Here is an 18,485-nt window from a genome sequence, read left to right as displayed (position 1 = left end):
CGCCCCCTCCTGGACGTGCGTTTAATCGCATCGGCTCTGTTGATGAGTCAGCGTCGGTGCAGACTGCAGAGCTGCAGGTCAGTAATATCTGATCATCTGGTCATAACCATCATGAATACAGTCTGCGAATGAAGAAGTCTGCTGGTTGTTAATTTGTTGGCGTCTTACATTTTGAGAAAAAGAATAATTTCTTCATGAAGCAGCATGGATCAGTTCAGAGGATTGTTTGTCAAACTGGACCAGAACAAGGATGGATTCATATCGGTGGCAGAGCTCCATGACGAGATGAGGAAGCATGGGATCATCTCAGGAGATGGAAAGGTCCAGGTAATAAGCCATTAAGTGTTTAGAGTCTGCCTGTAGTTAAATTGTTTATTGAGAAAGTTATTTCCTTGTAGAATATCATTGATTCTTATGATAAAGATAAAGATGGCCTGCTGGATTATGAAGAATTCCTCGGCTACATGATGGATAGAGAGAAGAAATGGAAAATTCACTTTAATGACCTTGACAAGAACAGCTGTGGTGAGTAAAACAAAAATCAGCCATGTCTTCCTTTCAGAGAATGCAACTATTAACAGGACTTTTAATCAGATTTCCCCTTTTAAAATGTAATCTGCATGAATTCTACACATGTGTATACCTTCCTCGTTGGATTACACTGTTTCATTTCATATAGTAAAATATGCTTTTATAGGTCAAATGAATGAAGGTTCGCACAGAAGCATAAAATGTGTTTATGGTGAACACAACCTGCAGCACTGCTGTGACCTTTACACTTATGCCGAAACTGCTGTGATTAATTGACTTGCAGGAAATGAAGAGGATGAGCGGCAAAGTGTGTGTTTGTAATTCTCTGTATCTCTTCTCTGATCAGGAGTGATTGACCAGGAGGACATCATATGTTTGTTTAAGGAGTTAGGAGTGGTCATATCAAAGCCGAATGCAAAAAAAATTATTCAAATGTAAGATTTCTTCTGCGCATTATAACTTCATGGATTCATTTTTATTTTCTTGGATAAACATTCATAGGTGTCATAAAAGCATTTACAAAGACTGGATGATTCCAAGCAGGAGTTCCTTTTCTAATCAGTTTATGTCTTTTAATGATTGATTTGAACCACTCTCTTTCCAGTTTCATCATTATACAAGAAAAAAAATGCAATAACCTTGAAAGACAACAGTTTATTACTTCTCTGATGTTTTCTGTTATATATTTAGTAAAAAGAACATTTGATCAAAGGTTTATATTTGAGCCTGTTTAAACATGCTGAACATTTAAACTAACTAAATTCAAACATGCACACATTTCATGTTTTAATAATCATTGAAGTCTGTCTTAGTTATTCCCTCCTGGTAGAAAAGATGCTTAAATACATAATTATGATGCATAAAAACTGATGTGATTCCTGCCTATAATGAATATAGGTAAACTTATGACTGGAACTGTACACTAATCTCAGTTTTATGTTTTTAATGAAACCCCCTTTGTATATTTTCATATGTTTGGTAATATTTTTTTTTTTATAATAGAATGATGGAATGGGGTTTAGGACTAATTTATACATTTGTATGGGTTTTTTGACTCAGATAAACTGGAAGATAAAGACTATAATATTTAATACTAAAAATAAAGGTTTTGGTTTTCAGAAATGTGAACAAAATGGTTGCAAAGCAAAATGTGTTTATTTTGTGTCTATCTAAAGATGGACTTTTTTTTTATTCTTATATTTACCTAATTCAAACAATTAAAATCTGGACTAATAGGTAGCATTAACGACTCGTTTTTTTCTCTAATGTTTAATTTCTGTCCTTCTTCACCAGGATGGACAAAGACAGGTCCATGACAGTGGACTGGGATGAGTTCCTGCACCATGTCATCCTCAATCCTGTGGACAACATTGGCGAGCTTGTTTCCTCATGGAAACACAGTCTGGTAAAATCTTCTAACAGATTTGGAGATTTAAAAAAACAAAACAGACCCTAACATACTGATGAGGGAGATCTCTGTGATGGGGTTTCTGCAGGTGTTCGATGTGGGGGAGAGTCGAGCGATGCCTCTTGAGTTCCCAGACAATGTGTCTGGGTTTGGAGCTTGGAGGACGTTTGTTCTATCAGCAGGTCTGGCTGATGCAGTGTCCCGCACTGCAACAGCGCCTATAGACCGACTGAAGACTCAACTGCAGGTCAAACAGCAGTTTTGATATCCTTGAGAATATCACATTACTCTAAACATTGCAATTACATCAAAGTTTACCATGTATATGGGTTATTTATTTTCACAGGTCCAAGGATCAAGGGCCTTTTCCCAAAGCTTTCAAGAACTAAAAGGAGGTGGTTTGCGGTCGATGTGGCAAGGCAATGCTGTTAATGTGCTAAAAGGGACTCCACAGTCCACACTGCAATGTCTTATCTATGCACAGGTAAGGCCCGTCAGGACATTTGAATGATTCATGAATGGCTTCTTGTTTCTGAGCCGCTCTTCTTCCTTCAGATGAAGGTTTACACCCAAAACAGGAGCCAGGAGACTCTGACGGTGTGGCAGCGCTTCGGCTTGGGTTGCATCTCTGGAGCTGTGGCCCATGCTGTTTTCTACCCACTGGAGGTATCAGAGTTCAGGAACAGCTGTATATGCCTAAATATTTCTGCTTTTCTGTTGAAATGATATTAACTCATCACTGATAAATTTGGATATTGGGTTTTAGGAAAAATACAATGTCGTGTGTATATCTACAACTCAGTTTCACCAGTCAGACAGCCTCTAGCTTTTTTATTTTATTGCACATTTTTGTCGTTTAAAGAGAGAGATTGACCTTTGCAAAATCTTTTCTCCTCCTCCAGTCCTGGATTCTCTCTTCTGCTCACTTCTCTTTAACTTACTACTCCACAGTTTTTTTTTTTTGTTTTGTTTGTTTTTTTTTTGCAGAATTTAGGTCTGGGAGCTGAGATAGCCATAAAGGCCGGTTTATTTTTTCATGGGATGAGCCATTTACTCAATGCTCTGACATGTCAGAGTCCATCATGCCATACATTGTAACAGGTTTGGTAGACAAAAAGGCTCAGACATCTCAGATTAGACCCAGGTGCTGTTCTGGGTACTTATCATTTGTTTCACTATCCAACCTTCCCTCCCAGTGTGATTGCTACTGAAGAGCTCCATCAATATCTCATCTGACAAAAAAATTTGTTTTATGTAAGCATTATTATGATTTAAAAAAACTCCACATCCTTCTATTTGTAAATGTAGGGCAGAAATACCTTTTTTCCCCAACAACTGGTTGAGTTGAGCATGAGGTCAAATAGTCGGTGATCCCCTAATATTACTTCTTCCTGCAACGCTTCTACAGTGAGCTTTGGAGACTTTTCATCTCCCTCTCTATCCTTCTGACTCTGTCAAATATATGAATATAAATGGACTATCAGGCAAATATAAGTTTTAGATGTTTTAACCCCTTAACGCCCATTTTTACAAATATGCAACAAACCCCTTTTATTACTTACATGGCCAAGATAGGATGCCCATTCCCCAATTGCAAGTTGTTACACATTCATTTTAGACCTAGGAACTTTTCACAAGCTCTTGTTTTAATTAGAACTGGTTTCTAACGTTGAATGATATATTTATATATATATATATATACTGAAGGAACTGGATGAACTATTCTTTGAGGAGAAAATCCTGCATGGGATGCTGATATGACCAATCCTACTGATGGTTAGAGAGGTATGGACTGAAGGACAGCACAGAAGCACTGATCATGGCAGCACAGGAGCAGGCCTTGAGCTCCAGAGCAATAGAGGCCCAGGTCTACCACAACAGGCAAGATCCCAGGTGCAGACTGTGCAAAGAGGCCCCAGAAACAATCCAGAGCAGGATGTACGATACTGGAAGGAAAGAAATGCATGGAAACAACATATCCAAGAGGCTGGTATAGCGTCCAGAAACATCTATGGAGAATACAAACTGGAAACCCCCAATTCAAAATGGGAGCCACCTCCCTTGGTAGTGTAGAATGAAAGAGGTAAGATCCTGTGGGACTTCCAGATACAGTACAAACAGACAAAATGGCTGTTGCCAGCCAACCAGACATTGTGATCCTTGATAAGCAGCAGAGGACAGCCGTAGTTATTGATGCGGCCATCCAAGATGATGGAAACATCTGGAAAAAAGGACATGAGAAATCTGAGAAATGCCAAGGCCTCAGGGAGGAACTAGAGATAGTCTGGAAGCTGAAGGTTCTGTAGTGCCTGTGGTCATTGGAGCACTGGTGGCAGTGACCTCCACATTGTAGACGTGGTTCCGACAGATACCTGGAGAAACATCAAACATCTTAGTCCAGAAATGGGCAGTTCTAGGGGCAGCCAAGATACTGCGAGGACCCTTCAAGCTTGCAGGCCTCTGGTAGAGGGCCCGTACTTGAAATGAAGGGGGCCACCCTCCCCACCCAGGACTACAAGGTGTGGATGAGAGAGCATGTATATAAACTGTGTTTTCAAGGATTTATACTTGTATTTAACTCTGACTCTAAATTTGAGCAAAATCAGTCAGACACTCTTGATTTAGCTGTGTAATCTCTTACCTATTCAATTTTAAGCAGTTGCTTACACACTGGGACTGTGCAATAGTTATGCCTAGAAAACATGAGGTTAATTTTTCACAAATTTCACATATGTTTTTTTCTCTCTGAAAGAAATTTGTTAGAGCAAAAAAACAAAACATAAAACTTAGCAAATAGTGCTGTATAACCAGTGAAAGTGTTTCTGGACTCTCTGCCCTCTCTATTTGCTCTACAGGTGTTGAAGGTGAGGCTGAATCTACAGCAATCTGGCACATATCATGGCGTGGTGGCATGCGCCCGAACTATTTACAAACAGGAGTCCATGTCATCCTTTTACAGAGGCTTCAAACCCAGTATCCTCTGCATGATCCCCTATGCAGGTGTGGAGTGTGCAGTTCATCAGGTGAGCTTCCCCAAACCCCATAAAGATCATCTGCATTTATCCTCCCTTCACAAAAACTAATTTGCTTCTCGCCGCAGTCGATCATGAGCTGGGCCAAAAGCGATCCCGCTTACAACAGTGACTCCAAGCTGTTTTTGTTTAGTTTTGTGGCTTTTTCTTCTGGGCAAATAAGCAGCTACCCACTGGCAGTGATCCGGACACAGCAACAAGCTCAGGGTAACAGTTGGCAGCTTTCTGACACAATCTTAATTATTGAAAACATGGGAAATGAAGCTTTCCTCACTGTGCTTTGCTTTGTTTTTCAGCCTTCAGCTCTGATTCACGTCCAGTCTCTGGTGTGCTATCCGGACTCACGGGGATATATGAAAGGAATGGAATTAGAGGATATTATAGTGGCATGGGGGCTAGCTTTGTCAGGGCTATTCCATGTGCTCTGATTAACTACAGCCTGACCAGGAAATTTGAAAACATGTTTTCTTCCATGGGGTCTTGAGGATCAACTTTTTTGTTACATTGGCTTTTTTTTCAGTATGATAAAGTTTCCTTAACAAACTAAAGACTTCCTGTTGATTCATTTTGTGAAATGTCTCCAACTACATAAATAAAACCAGCATGAGGAGTGGACACCATTAAACCTGCTGAGGGCTGAAAAATGGTTGAATGGACATGAATAATAAGACAAACTGTGACAATGAATTCCTCAACATGTGTTCTGTATGTAAATGCCATCTGCTGGGGTCTGTTAATAAAGTCCTACCATGAGCCAGACAATCTTTATTTATGTTAAAGTAGACTAATGAAAGATAGATGATTTTATTTTGGTTTATAAACCCTCTGCCCCTCAAATTTTAGTTTTTTATTATTTTAAGTCTGTTATAAAAAAGGCAACATTTTATATCCCGCCTCCATTGTACATCTTTTATACAATATTAAATATATAAAAATGTGTTCATACTTTGCAGCATTACTTTGATATTCATTCCACTAACTTTAAATTCCTTTTCTCCTTTCTTGATTCAATGAGCATAATTTGCTTGGTGGTATTTCTTGTATTAACAGAAATGTTAATGTTTGGACCTTGTATAATGAAAGATCAAATATACGGCCTTTTGATGAAACATATTTCAAATCATAAATGTTGAGGTTTCTTGTTGTATCACAGATCACTGAACCATACAGGGACACCCAGGAAAAAAACACCTTTTGAAGGTTTTATTTACAACATATGTAGGTGGGATTTATTTATTTCTATCACACATAACATTTTTTGATGTAAGTGATTTTAAGATATTCCCCATTTTAACAAAAAAATTCTACTACTGAATAAGTGGAATAGGTTACTGTATACATTTTTCTCTTCCTATTAAGAACTGCAAAAATGTATGAAAAAAACCATAGTATAGTTTTAAAATATAGAAAGAGTGATCAATTCTGTTTAAACTACCCCGGAACCTCCTACCTCAACTCCGAAACATAGTGGGGGACCTACAGCATCAGAACATTGTATGAAGAATACCATAAGACGAAGCAAAAGGCTTTGCAAAAGAATCACAAAGGTAATGTGATGGATTCTCACCTCATTTGGGAATTTAGGTCAAAGCAGAGGCAGGAAAATCATCTGAGAGACCACACATCTTGTGCATGACCTCCTGTAGCACCTGTGGATCAGCAGGAGATTCAGAATCATTCATTCCTGTACTTCAATATTGAAAACAGCTTAATTAGTTCTATACAACTTTTAAAAGGACTGATGCTATACATGCACACCCAAACACCTCAAGTTTCTATCACTTTAATCCAGCATGGCTCCACAACCGCATATATTATAATCACTCTATTATAATCACTCTCTAAATCACTCTGCTGAACTGAACTCCCATTGTGATGTATGTATTTCCATTGTCTATTTCCTTTGTCTTACTTTTAATACCGTTGAATACCCTTACAATACTCACATTCATGCAGTTTTTTTTTGTCTGATTTACTCTGTCTTCTTTTTTAAAATTTATACCTTTTATTTATACCTCATTTATACCCAATTTATACCTCATTTAATTTAGTTTTTATTTTACATAGGGCAATAATTCAAAACAAAACAATGTAGAAACAAAGGGGAAAAAAATATCCCTAAAAACAAAAGTCTTTGTTCAAAACAAGTGAGAAGAAGAAAATGCTTATTTAATCCCACCCCTTTGCTGCACAAACTAAAGAATTACTCTCTATATAACAATTATTATTATTATTATATAATGTTATCAACAATATCCATGACAATAAATGCGAATAGTGAAAATACTATTAATTGTTCTTATAATAATAACAACAGTAACACCATTCATTAGTTTATAATAATATTCATTATCAGTAAAATACTGCTATCAATAACATTCTTGTTATTATCATTATGAATTCAGTTTAATTCAGTTTATCTATATACCTCCAATTTACAACAACTGCCAACTCAAGGCCCTTTACAAAAACAATTCGACCAGATCAACAGCCGCATTGATCAGTTTTCAGTCAAAGGGAAACCAGCTGATTGATTCGACTCATTGAGTCATTGAAGGCAATCCCTCACACCGAGCATGCATGTAGCAACAGTGGAGAGGAAAAACTCCCTTTTAACGAGAAGAAACCTCCATTAGAACCAGGCTCAGTGTGAGAGGACAACTGCTGAGGCCGACTGGGGTTCAAGGAGACAGAAGCAGAGATACAAAAGGCAACTGTCAACCAGCTCCACAGGCGGTCCCATCCAGGAAATACACAGCCATGCAGACGAGTTCCGAGCCAGCTCCTAGGTCAGAGGATGAAAGAGAGCACATACAGTTAGTCACATTGAGAGAAACAGGACTACACTAAAAAAGCAGGCCAAGATTGAACATCTATAAACAAAGTTGCTGATAGGAGCAACCCAACTGATATTTCTCTCCAGGATGGTGTCACAGCCAAATAAGTAAGGCAACAACAATGACAATCATAGTCACCATAGAAAGAAATAGAGAAATAGTCATCACTCTGCATTACCATATACGTGAAGTAACATATTTTTCATTTAAACATATAATATTGGGACACTGCTTGTGTTCATCCTTCAGGTCTTTTCATATTTTAACACCACATACAGGCACACAAAAACTCCTTTTAGTCGCTTTCACTGAGGGAATTCTAGTTTCCATCTCTATGTCTGAAATGATTTTGGATACTGAATGGTAGTTATTGTTAACAAGCTTTATATTTCACTTTTATGCTTATAGATGTAGACATTTCAAGCCACTATGCTGATTTATACATCTAATTCTGGTCCTGCTTTGTTTATTAATTATTTTTGTTAATTTCATGATGTGAATATAATCTGTTAGTAGCCTACAGCAAACAACGCAATTTCCTTACAAGGGTGAAATATAGAAACTTTTTTCCCCTCTAATTTAGTGTAACATTATAACAAAATTGTTATTTTGGTTCTGATAATCTTATCGTGACAAACAAGCGGAAAACAAAGCAGTGGAAATATTTCAAATAATGGTTTGTTCAAAGTGCCCAAATTAACCCTTTCAGCATTTAAATGTATCTTTCTTGTTGTTAGTTTTGTATTTTTTATCAGGCTAAAAGGCTCAAGTTGAGTTAATTTATTGTGTTAATGAGAAGAATATTTGCGGACAGTACTTTTTACATTTTGCCCGTTTTCCTGTTAACGTGTTTCATTTTACTATCGCGAGACCAAGCCGTTACCGCGAGTTCTGCCGTTTCGGTCATCAATGAAGTCCTCCATCTTGTGGCGCGGCAAGGCAGAGGAGAAGAGCATCGGAGATGGCAGACTATAGCAGCGTGGCTCCGCCGTCTTCTAACGCTGGTGGGGGCATGAACGATGCTTTTAAAGACGCTCTACAGCGAGCAAGACAGGTGAGAATTTCTGGTCGAGTAAATACTAATAAAATGAATGCTTTGATAAAATGAACGTTTTCCGTTCTTTCCGTTCAATTGGTAACGACAGGCTATGCTAGGCTAATATAAGAGGATGACTAGTTACGCCACACCGCTAAAGTGAAAACAGGTTCCTGAAGCGATCAAAGCTAACCGGTCTGCTAAAAAATTAAAAGAGCACGCGCAGTTTTATACAACAATATATATTTTTATTTTAATGTGTCGTTAAATAAACATTTACTGGAATTTTGAAGCGATCCTTTGTTGGATCGACTTCCGCACAGAAGTGTAGGCCGCAGGCCGCGCGCACACCTTCACCGATTGGTATGCCATAGCTCTAACTGTTGTTAAAATCTACATTTTCCTTTGATGTTATTCTTTTCAGATCGCAGCCAAGATCGGTGGAGATGGCGTTGCGGCTCCCCCGACGAACGAGTTTGGCTACGGAGGCCAGAAAAGGCCCCTGGAGGACGCTGGTGGGTATTTTCCCATGCCTAACCTGAATATCGGTCAGTGGCTCAAATCTATCTTAATGCAACTCTTCACGATTAATGCTTCCCTGTTTTTCAGTAGCTTCTACAATGCATTTATCTCATGTATGTAATTGATCATTAGTATTAACACAACCCTCTATCACATTAGACGCCAGATTTCCACGTTTCCCAGTGAAGATCATAACAACTGCATGCTTTATTACACACTACTGTTGTGAGTCTGCAGCTGTTCTGAATCAATCATTGATCATATTTTTTCAGTCACCTAAAGAAATAAAAATGGGGACAGAAGACTTGTTTTCATAATCAGTGTAAACGTTAGCTTGTCAGGCAGGTTTTAATTGTAGGGCAAGAATATTATTTTTGCAGATGTAAGCTTTGTTGGTGCATAGTTTAACATTTTTTAATAAATGTTTCATTCTTGTATGTTGGGGAGAAATTGACTTTACTTTAAATTGCATACCCACTGTAGTGTTAATCAATTTCAAGCTTTTCTTTTTAAGTTGAGCTTAGTGTGTCTTTTCATTGACAACTGACAATAAACATGATACCATCTAGTTAAGGGGAATTGAAGCCAAAAAAGGCAGCTACAAGCTCAAGACTGTGACACAGTTGAACTGACTCTATGATCTATTCACTGCTGTTGGTTTAAGTGTGCAAGACTTGTTGTACAAGTTTGGTTGGGGGTAGAATGCATCCATTAAAGAGGAAACTGAAGGTGATACCTGGTTGAGATTAATTGTTCTTGAACAAAATTCACTGAATGTTTTTCAGCTTCTCATGTGTTCTTAGCCTAAAACTTTTGCTCTTAAAGTTCATACCATAAATCCGGTCTTAGACATTTATAACATGCACAACTTGTTTTCAGGTTCAAAAGCATGAATTATTTTGTATAATAAAAGTGTTTATGCAGTATGTTTGATTATTTTGTCACAGATCAACCAGAAACAAAGAAAGTAGCTACAAATGACGGTGAGTTTTTGTTCATGTTTTTTGGACTTATTCAATTAACTTTTAAATTAAACTAAATTATGTTTTTTTTCTTCTTTCTAAATATTAAATGAACTGTAATGTTGTTCCACAGCTTTTTCAGCCATGGCAGGAATGGGTGGCCCACCAAGGTAAATTCAGTTTATGTTTAACAATCACCTACAAGCATATGTTTTCTTTTCTGCCCACTAATACCTTTGTTTTCATATTTAGGTCATCGTCTGAGGAATTTAAGGTTCCAGATGGAATGGTTGGATTCAGTAAGTGTTTGCTTGTAAGGTAAATGGTACGTTCTGTTCTATTTACTAGTGAAATATTTCATTCTTGTTTTTCAGTTATTGGAAGAGGCGGCGAGCAGATATCCCGGATTCAGCAGGAGTCTGGGTGTAAAATACAGATTGCTCCTGGTTAGTGTTTTTTTTTTTTTTTTTTGCTATAAGTATTGATCAGCTAGCATTAAATTTGCAGTTGTGATAAATCTTGTTTGTGTTTTTTTAGACAGTGGGGGCATGCCTGAGAGGTCGGTGACATTAACAGGGGGACCGGAATCAATCCAGTACGTATTAAAGTGTAATTTTTTAAATGTAATATCCCAGAATTCTCAACATCTCGATCGCATCTAAAGAAAATTACTCTCTGCAGGGCTGCAAAGAGACTTTTGACTGAGATCGTTGAAAAGGGACGTCCAGCTCCAGCTTTCCACCACAACGACGGTCCAGGAATGTCTGTTCAAGAAATCATGGTGCCTGCTTCCAAAGCCGGCCTCGTCATTGGGAAGGGTGGAGAGACCATCAAAAGCCTTCAGGTGAATCTTGGATTGGGGCTTTTATATAAACATGGCATATGGTGCAAATTCAGAATGGCGTTTCTTTGGTGGCAACACATTGAATGAGATGCGTTGCTCTTTGAAGGAACGAGCTGGCGTGAAGATGGTCATGATCCAAGATGGACCCCAGAACACAGGCGCAGACAAGCCACTCCGCATTTCTGGAGACCCCTTTAAAGTCCAGGTTAGTCCCCATTTGATTTTTAAATGGGTTCACTTTAATTTGCTTGTTTGTCCAGTTGTAATGAGATTTTACTTTCCCATTGTAGCAAGCCAAAGAGATGGTGATGGAGCTGATCAGGGAACAGGGGTTCAGGGAGCAGAGGGGCGAGTACGGTTCCAGGGCCGGAGGAGGAGACAGCTTAGATGTGAGTATCTGCTTGGCTGTGCTCTTGGAAATCAGTGCGCTGAACCTTTCTTATTCATATTATTCGCCTTTGTCCGTTCTATTAGGTTCCAGTGCCACGCTTTGCAGTTGGAATTGTCATTGGCAGAAACGGAGAGATGATCAAGAAAATCCAGAACGACACAGGCGTCAGAATTCAGTTCAAACCAGGTGAGCTTTTGGTGCAGCACTGACGATATAAACAAGCTTTGCCATTTGGAGTGTTGGTACAATTTATTTTGGTCTATGATGAAAACTCATGCACCACGCTGATGAGCTGATGTATAACCCTAACCCAAACCAATCTGAGACCTATATCGGAAGTTTAGATGATATGTATTAAACCTTGTTTAATGTTGATGCTGAAATTAAATGTTCTACCTTTGATCCAGATGACGGCACCACACCTGAAAGGATAGCACAGATCATGGGTCCTCCAGATCAGGCCCAACATGCGGCAGAGATCATTTCGGATCTGCTGAGAAGCGTACAGGCTGGAGGTCCCCCAGGACATGGGGGTGGCAGAGGACGCGGTCGTGGGCAGGGCAATTGGAATATGGGGCCCCCTGGTGGTCTGCAGGAGTTCTCTTTCACAGTCCCAACCATGAAGACTGGCCTCATTATTGGAAAAGGCAAGCACCTTCTCTACACTCATTTTCATGCTTTTTAGTAAAAATTCTTGAAACTTAATTAGACTAAAGTCTAAAGTTAAAGTCCAGTATATGTATGTAAAAAAAAAAAGAAAAACATAAAAAAGGGGTTAACTGTAGTCTTTATGTTGCTTTTGTACAGGAGGCGAGACAATCAAGGGGATCAGCCAGCAGTCAGGGGCCAGGATTGAGCTGCAGAGGAATCCCCCACCAAATGCCGACCCCAACTTAAAGATGTTCACAGTCAGAGGGAACCCTCAACAGATCGACTACGCCAGGCAGCTGGTGGAGGAGAAAATTGGGGTAATATATTAGGTTTATATACATTAGGTTTATAGGATATTGTTCTCTGTGAAAATGTAACTCCTGACTAAATTCTTCCTCCTTTATCTCCTCAGGGTCCAGTTACTCCATTGGGGGGTCCACATGGTCCTCCAGGTCCACATGGGGGACCAGGTCCACACGGTCCCCCTGGACCACCAGGACCCCCTGGCGCTCCAATGGGACCGTACAATCCTGGACCTTACAACCAAGGGCCCCCAGGACCACAGTGAGTATAGAGTCGTGTTCCTCTTACAACACTTGATTTAACATTTTTATTTTAATCGGTAATTTTTTATTTATTTATTTTTCTGTCATCAGTGGCCCCCCTGCTCCTTATCAGCCTCAAGGATGGGGTAACGGTTATCCCCACTGGCAGCAGGGACAGCCTGATCCAAGTAAGTCACTTCCTCTTTACATGCTATAAAATCTGTTGTGCTTTTCCAGGTGGATTTTGTTCACAAACAGATGAACCTGACCCCGTATGAAAACTTTTTTTGTACAGATAAAGCAGCAGCCGATGCCAATGCAGCAGCATGGGCGGCTTACTATGCTCAATACGGCCAGCAGCCACAGGCCTCCATGACTCCATCCAGTGGAGCTCCAGGCACAGCTCAACCCAACGGTCAAGGTGAGAGGAGCATTCTCACAACACGCACCTGCTTCTAGAGCTAGTCAGTTCAGACGTTTAGGGCAGTTTAGTCCCCTAGATCTTCTGAGTTCTGGCGTGTTTAACAAACCGCAGGCTGGATTGGCTTCACTTTGAAATAACCTCTCTCCCCCGAAAGCAACAGAGTAGTTTTCCTCCACCACCTCTAGGCTGACAGGCAGCAGGTGGAGAGGCCGCTGAGAAAGATTCACTAATTACAAGTACCGTTCTTTTTAACAGGTGACCCACAGGCTGCAGGTCAGAGTGGACAGACAGATTACACCAAGGCCTGGGAGGAATATTACAAGAAAATGGGTATATGATTGTAGTTTCAGTGTACACCTATTAACACCAGCCAGTCTAAACAGCTACAGGGCTTTAAATCTGCTTCTTTTTCAGGTCTGGGTATTTTGTGGGCCTGTTTTTCAGTACGCTTCAACTTGGTTTGATGCCTGTGCTGTTTAGACTGCGAGATTTTCAATTATCTGCAGGACTGAGCTGTTGACACACAGTCCATCTCAGTGATTCTTATTGAAGTCTTTATCAGAGCTGATGCCAGAGATTTCCATCGTGTCATTTTTTTCCCCCCATACTGAATTAATGAATGTTTGAATTGTGATTGGACATGTAGGATTAATTTGATTGTTTTTCCTTTTTTCTTTATTGTTCATGCACGTCTGCTTTAAAACACTTCTTGTTTGCTTGTTTCACAGGTCAACAGAGTCAACCACCTCAGGACTACACGAAAGCCTGGGAGGAGTATTACAAGAAGCAAGGTTGGTACTCTAAAGGCTACAATTTGAGGGCTTTTTAGTTTCTGTTCTAAGAATAATTAGATATATTTTCAAACCTGTTTACAGTTTTATTTGCCTTTTTAAAGAAAAAAAAGATCTAAATGTGTATTAGAATATGACCTAAAAACATAAAGATGATTGTTTCAGGGTGGTTGGCTCTTCTGGCAGCTCTCTATGATGGAGACGCTGCCTGCTCAACCACCCAAAAGAAAAGCAGAAGGTTTCTGACCCGCAACCCAGAGATGTTGGGGGTGGGTTCGTTCCCCTTCTTATAGTTTGTTTCTTTAAACTAGATCGCCCTCTGATTGTTTTTGAAAATCTGCACACCGCTTTTAATTACCAGAAGAAATTCCTTCATATTTAAAAATATGTTTTGAGAGTATTTAATTATAATGGGGGCAAGTGTTATTTTCTTTTCCCTTTTCTTTCTGGCTTTACTCAGACTTGTATTTGTCCTTTCAGGTCAAGCTGCTCCTCAGGCAGCACCAGCAGCCGCACCAGCGGCGGCTCAGCCTGGTGGCCAGCCAGACTACAGCGCCGCCTGGGCGGAGTACTACCGCCAGCAGGCTGCCTACTACGGCACAGGCAACCCTCAGGCGATGGGTGCGGCACCACAAGCCCCTCAGGTACATGGTTTATAAGAACGTGTCTGTTACATTCATATGCGCCCTAATCTTCCTTCCTCCGTCAGGTTTTATAGGGTTCCAGTGAAACGCAGCAGCATCAAACACCTAACCACAGCTTTTCCTCCCTCAACAGGCTTTTTAAGCTTTTTTTTTGGGAAGCTGAGTCCACTGTTTCTGCTGTTAACATGCAATGTATCTTTTATGTATTTCTTCTGCACAGGGCCAGTAATGTGAAGTGGACATAAAGTAAATGCTACATTGTCGAAACAAAATCCTTTGTTAAATGTTTGGATGCTGACGCCTTGATGAAGATCTTAAATTTCCTTGGTTTGAAAGTGTTTCACATAGATGGCAGATTACCCGGCGAACACGTCCTCTTGATTTTTTTTTTTGTTTTGTTTTTTTCTCCTTTTTTTTTTTTCTTTCTTGTAAATGCTATGTTTTTAGTAAAGGTAATTATACATATGGTCATTCCAGCCCTGTATCTACATTAAATGTGGTTAGAACTCATGTTTATTAAACTGTAGACATTACCATGTAAATCATCTCAGTTTTAAAAATGCTATTGCCTGTTGTGTTTTTGCAATAAAACAAACTGAAACCTCCTGTGTTGGTAAGTTGGGGTGGTCCACAAACAAAAAAACGGTTTAGATGAAATTCTTGATTTATTGTTGTATGCTTTACCCGTTTGAGGAGCTTTAAACATAGGCAATGTGTGGGTTTGTCCTATAAAAATCGACTATGAAGTTGTGCTGTCCTGTCTCTCTCCAACTGTCTATAAGGCTCAGAGAAACGTGCATACAGTGATGCTGAATGATCTTGCTCTTTGTAGATGTAGATGCACTTGAATTGACAGGTATCCGTGCACGGTGTCTCCATTTATCGCGTTGCTGTTGTGCTTTTTGCCTGGTACCCAGACACTGTTGCGATAGTTGTTTTTACCTGTTGTTTTGCCTTGAAAGCCACTTCCTCTTCCACAGGCGAGTTTAGAAAACAAATTATGGTAAGCAGGTAATCTGAACATGTCCCTCAGAAAATGTGGTCTCAAGAAAATGTTATATATATATATTTTTAGTGCTATTATTTTTGTGCTGTTCTTTTTCCAGGACAGTTGGGTAAATTGCCACTGTATGAAACAAAATATAGAATTTTGTCTTGCCCAATCCCGGTTCTGTATATTTTTATATCCCTTTAAAGAGTTTTTTTAATCACTGCAAACATTGCGGATCTTTATTTACTTTGCCGATTCTTAGTGTTTATCCGATATAAAGCGTAGATGTTGTAGGGTCGGGGTTGGCTAAGCAGCTTCTTCATCCATCAGTTGAGCCCTGCTGTAATGTAAGTACCCAACTTAGACATGCACTCTTTTTTTAAATGCTTTTTAAACTGCTAAACATGTAGACTCATGTGAGAAATTACACCCTTTCCCTCCTTTTTTTGTGGGTAAGTATGAAATGTTTTGAAAAGAGGCAAAAAAAAAAGTTAAGTTTGATTCTTGTACCACACGTTTCTGAGATTGACTGTATGACGCCTAGATTTGTACTCTTGAAAGTATGATTTCAGGATGTTTAATGATGGATTTTATGACATGATGGGGATTCAATGGTAGAAACTGCGTTCTTTAACCTGTTTATTGAAAAAGAAATATTAAGCATTGTTAAGCACCACTTGTAGTATAGAAATTAGTCCAGATCTTCAGCGTAGCATGCCTAGGATTCCTCTGATTTCCTGTCCAACATGTCCCATTTAAGGCATGTCGAATGCTAGTTGTGGACGTCGTTGCTGACTACAGAGGCTGTTGAATAAGTCGGAACAATATTTGACTGCATTGTTCACTGATGGCAAACAGTGCAATATATCTGATCTTTGCAGTGTCATTCCAGACCTTGCACCTTAGGTTCTGCTGCATTAATACAGGTAAGCGAAACCTAAGGGAACAAGTGTATTTTTGTCCTTTAAAAAATGACTTGTATTCATGCAAAGAAATGCTTACCTGTGGTGTTAATATGCCTCAATGCATTTATGCTCAGTTATAAAGAATTGTGCCGACTAGTTTACACTTCAGCGGTCCTTTTTACTATTTCCTTTGATTCATGAACTGCATGAGTTGTATCACTTGTTTGATGGTTGCCTTCCAAAACAAAAAGTTGCGTAAATGTTGTCATGTGCTCAATATTTTTTTTTAAAAGGCCTTTCTGTCTGGTAAGTTTAATACTTTAGGTTGACACTGGTTTAATGAAATGCATGCCACGCTGTTGCCAGAAGTTAGCAATGTGCTCAAATGTTAGCTGGAATAATCGGTGAAATGCATTTTATTTATCTTTGACCAATTAATTTTTTTATTCTGTCGTGGTGTAAATCTGCCCTTCAGTGCAGTGCAAACCTTCTATTGAAACGTTGCTGCCTTCACTTCTTGCTCACAGTGTTGGAGGATGCTGCAGGCTTAGGTCGTAAAATCAGGCCGTGTCGTAGTTTGTCTTCCCCCCCTACCCCAAAAGGAGGAATCCTTTGAGTCTATCCCGCTGCTGAACGTAGACCGTTCAAGAGCTCCAGTCATAAGGTAAAGCAGCAAACGCAATGAAATTTAAATTCTGACTGCAAATTGCTCAGATTAATTCATTTTATCAGCCTGGTCGACTCATTTTCATTCATGATGCTATAGTGTGTTTAGAGCTGTCTGATGGTTTAATGCCTTTATTTACAAATGTACCTTTTTAAAACTTTAGAAAGTTGGATGAGAGCAGGAACTGAAACTTTGACCCATACAGTGTGTAGACAGAAAGTTGGAGGTTATCAGGTTGAAAATCACTTTTCTCTGTAGTGAAAAAGGTTTCTGATTGTTTTAGAATGAGATGCTCAGTGTTTCAACACAATCCGAGGGGGTGTAGAGGACAAAACAAGGAGCATGCCTTAGAGGTAAAACAGGTTTCATGTGCTGTGTATATTACATCTACTGGGTTGTCTTTGAATTACCTTTAATTGAAATGTTGCCATGTTCACTAATAAAGTTGTTCTAAACGGGATGTCTCAGTCTAATTTTTCATAATGTGAACCAGGGAGAGTTGTTAAAATAAAAGGACACAGTATTTTTTTTTCTTTTTATTTGCTTCATTTACACAGTCACTTTTTTTCCCCTTTTGAAGCGAATACATGCCACAGGTCTAACCTTAAAATAAACATGTTTTAACTTGTACACAAACTTTATTTTTTTTAAGTTAATGTAGAAATTAATGTGAGCCCCAAGTCCTGCAAAGCTACTGATCTAATGATCAAGAATCGTAATACTATGTTGCAACTACATCTAGTTTTTATCCCACCACCGGATCATCGGTTAAATTTGTAAATTAAAAATAAAAAAACTGTTTCTGAATAATTTTCAGGACAGTGATTCAGTGAAATTGTTGTTCCTGTAGGACTCAGAAGGATGGGATCATTTTTGCCAACTGTTTTGTATAATGCGACTAAAGCATCTTATATCTTTCACTTAGGAACTTTAAACGAATAAACAAAGTTTTCCTAGTGCACACAATTTTTATATATACCTAACCAGGTCAGATGGTGACCTGTATTTAACACAAAATAAAAGCAAGATGAAAATCCAAAGCTTATGTGGAAGACAGCCTCTCCTCTTCTGCCAGCACCAACAGGAGCCTGGTGTGACTTTGGTAGAGAAGAGAGGAATCTACGGAAAGACAGCTCAGGTCCACTGTAACATACAGTAGAAGTGTGACACTGTGGGCCCTTAATTAAACTAAAGCATTTACTTCTGATATTCTAGTATATTTTTGTAATGATCTGGTGCCCCCTGCTGGAAAGCAAAATACTAATCATTGGGTCATTTACTAAAGAAGAGGATTAGGGCCACTG

General features: G+C 39.2%; 2 protein-coding genes across 6 annotated transcripts; both read left to right on the top strand.

Annotated features, from left to right (window-relative positions):
• On the top strand, positions 1–5,601 carry LOC107095427 (calcium-binding mitochondrial carrier protein SCaMC-1-A-like). 2 transcript variants are annotated; one of them, XM_015391519.1, is made up of 11 exons: positions 1–77; positions 204–327; positions 399–525; positions 878–965; positions 1,825–1,936; positions 2,028–2,186; positions 2,286–2,423; positions 2,495–2,605; positions 4,795–4,962; positions 5,040–5,178; positions 5,268–5,601. In XM_015391519.1, the coding sequence occupies exons 1-11, from the start codon at positions 43–45 to the stop codon at positions 5,453–5,455; spliced, it is 1,389 nt and encodes a 462-aa protein (XP_015247005.1). In that variant the 5' UTR covers positions 1–42; the 3' UTR covers positions 5,456–5,601. The 2 variants fall into 2 exon arrangements, with proteins under 2 accessions (XP_015247005.1, XP_015247006.1); XM_015391520.1 differs by lacking the exon at positions 1–77 and having other exon boundaries at positions 117–327.
• Positions 5,602–8,724: 3,123 nt separating this feature from the next.
• On the top strand, positions 8,725–17,535 carry fubp1 (far upstream element (FUSE) binding protein 1). Of its 4 annotated transcripts, none has more exons than XM_015391525.1 (20): positions 8,725–8,862; positions 9,269–9,359; positions 10,314–10,349; positions 10,462–10,498; positions 10,581–10,627; positions 10,703–10,774; positions 10,866–10,923; positions 11,010–11,172; positions 11,279–11,377; positions 11,463–11,561; positions 11,647–11,749; positions 11,971–12,210; positions 12,371–12,531; positions 12,627–12,778; positions 12,871–12,947; positions 13,055–13,180; positions 13,439–13,513; positions 13,912–13,974; positions 14,455–14,618; positions 14,839–17,535. In XM_015391525.1, exons 1-20 carry the CDS (start codon positions 8,770–8,772, stop codon positions 14,845–14,847), a joined length of 1,965 nt encoding a protein of 654 aa, XP_015247011.1. In that variant the 5' UTR covers positions 8,725–8,769; the 3' UTR covers positions 14,848–17,535. The 4 variants fall into 4 exon arrangements, with proteins under 4 accessions (XP_015247011.1, XP_015247010.1, XP_015247013.1 ...); XM_015391524.1 differs by having other exon boundaries at positions 9,269–9,392; XM_015391527.1 differs by lacking the exon at positions 13,439–13,513.
• Positions 17,536–18,485: the final 950 nt, after the last annotated feature.

The sequence above is a fragment of the Cyprinodon variegatus genome, unplaced genomic scaffold, assembly GCF_000732505.1.
Source record: "Cyprinodon variegatus isolate N-32 unplaced genomic scaffold, C_variegatus-1.0 Scaffold545, whole genome shotgun sequence".
Classification (NCBI taxonomy): Eukaryota; Metazoa; Chordata; class Actinopteri; order Cyprinodontiformes; family Cyprinodontidae; genus Cyprinodon; species Cyprinodon variegatus.
This window is presented reverse-complemented; position numbering and strand designations above follow the sequence as displayed.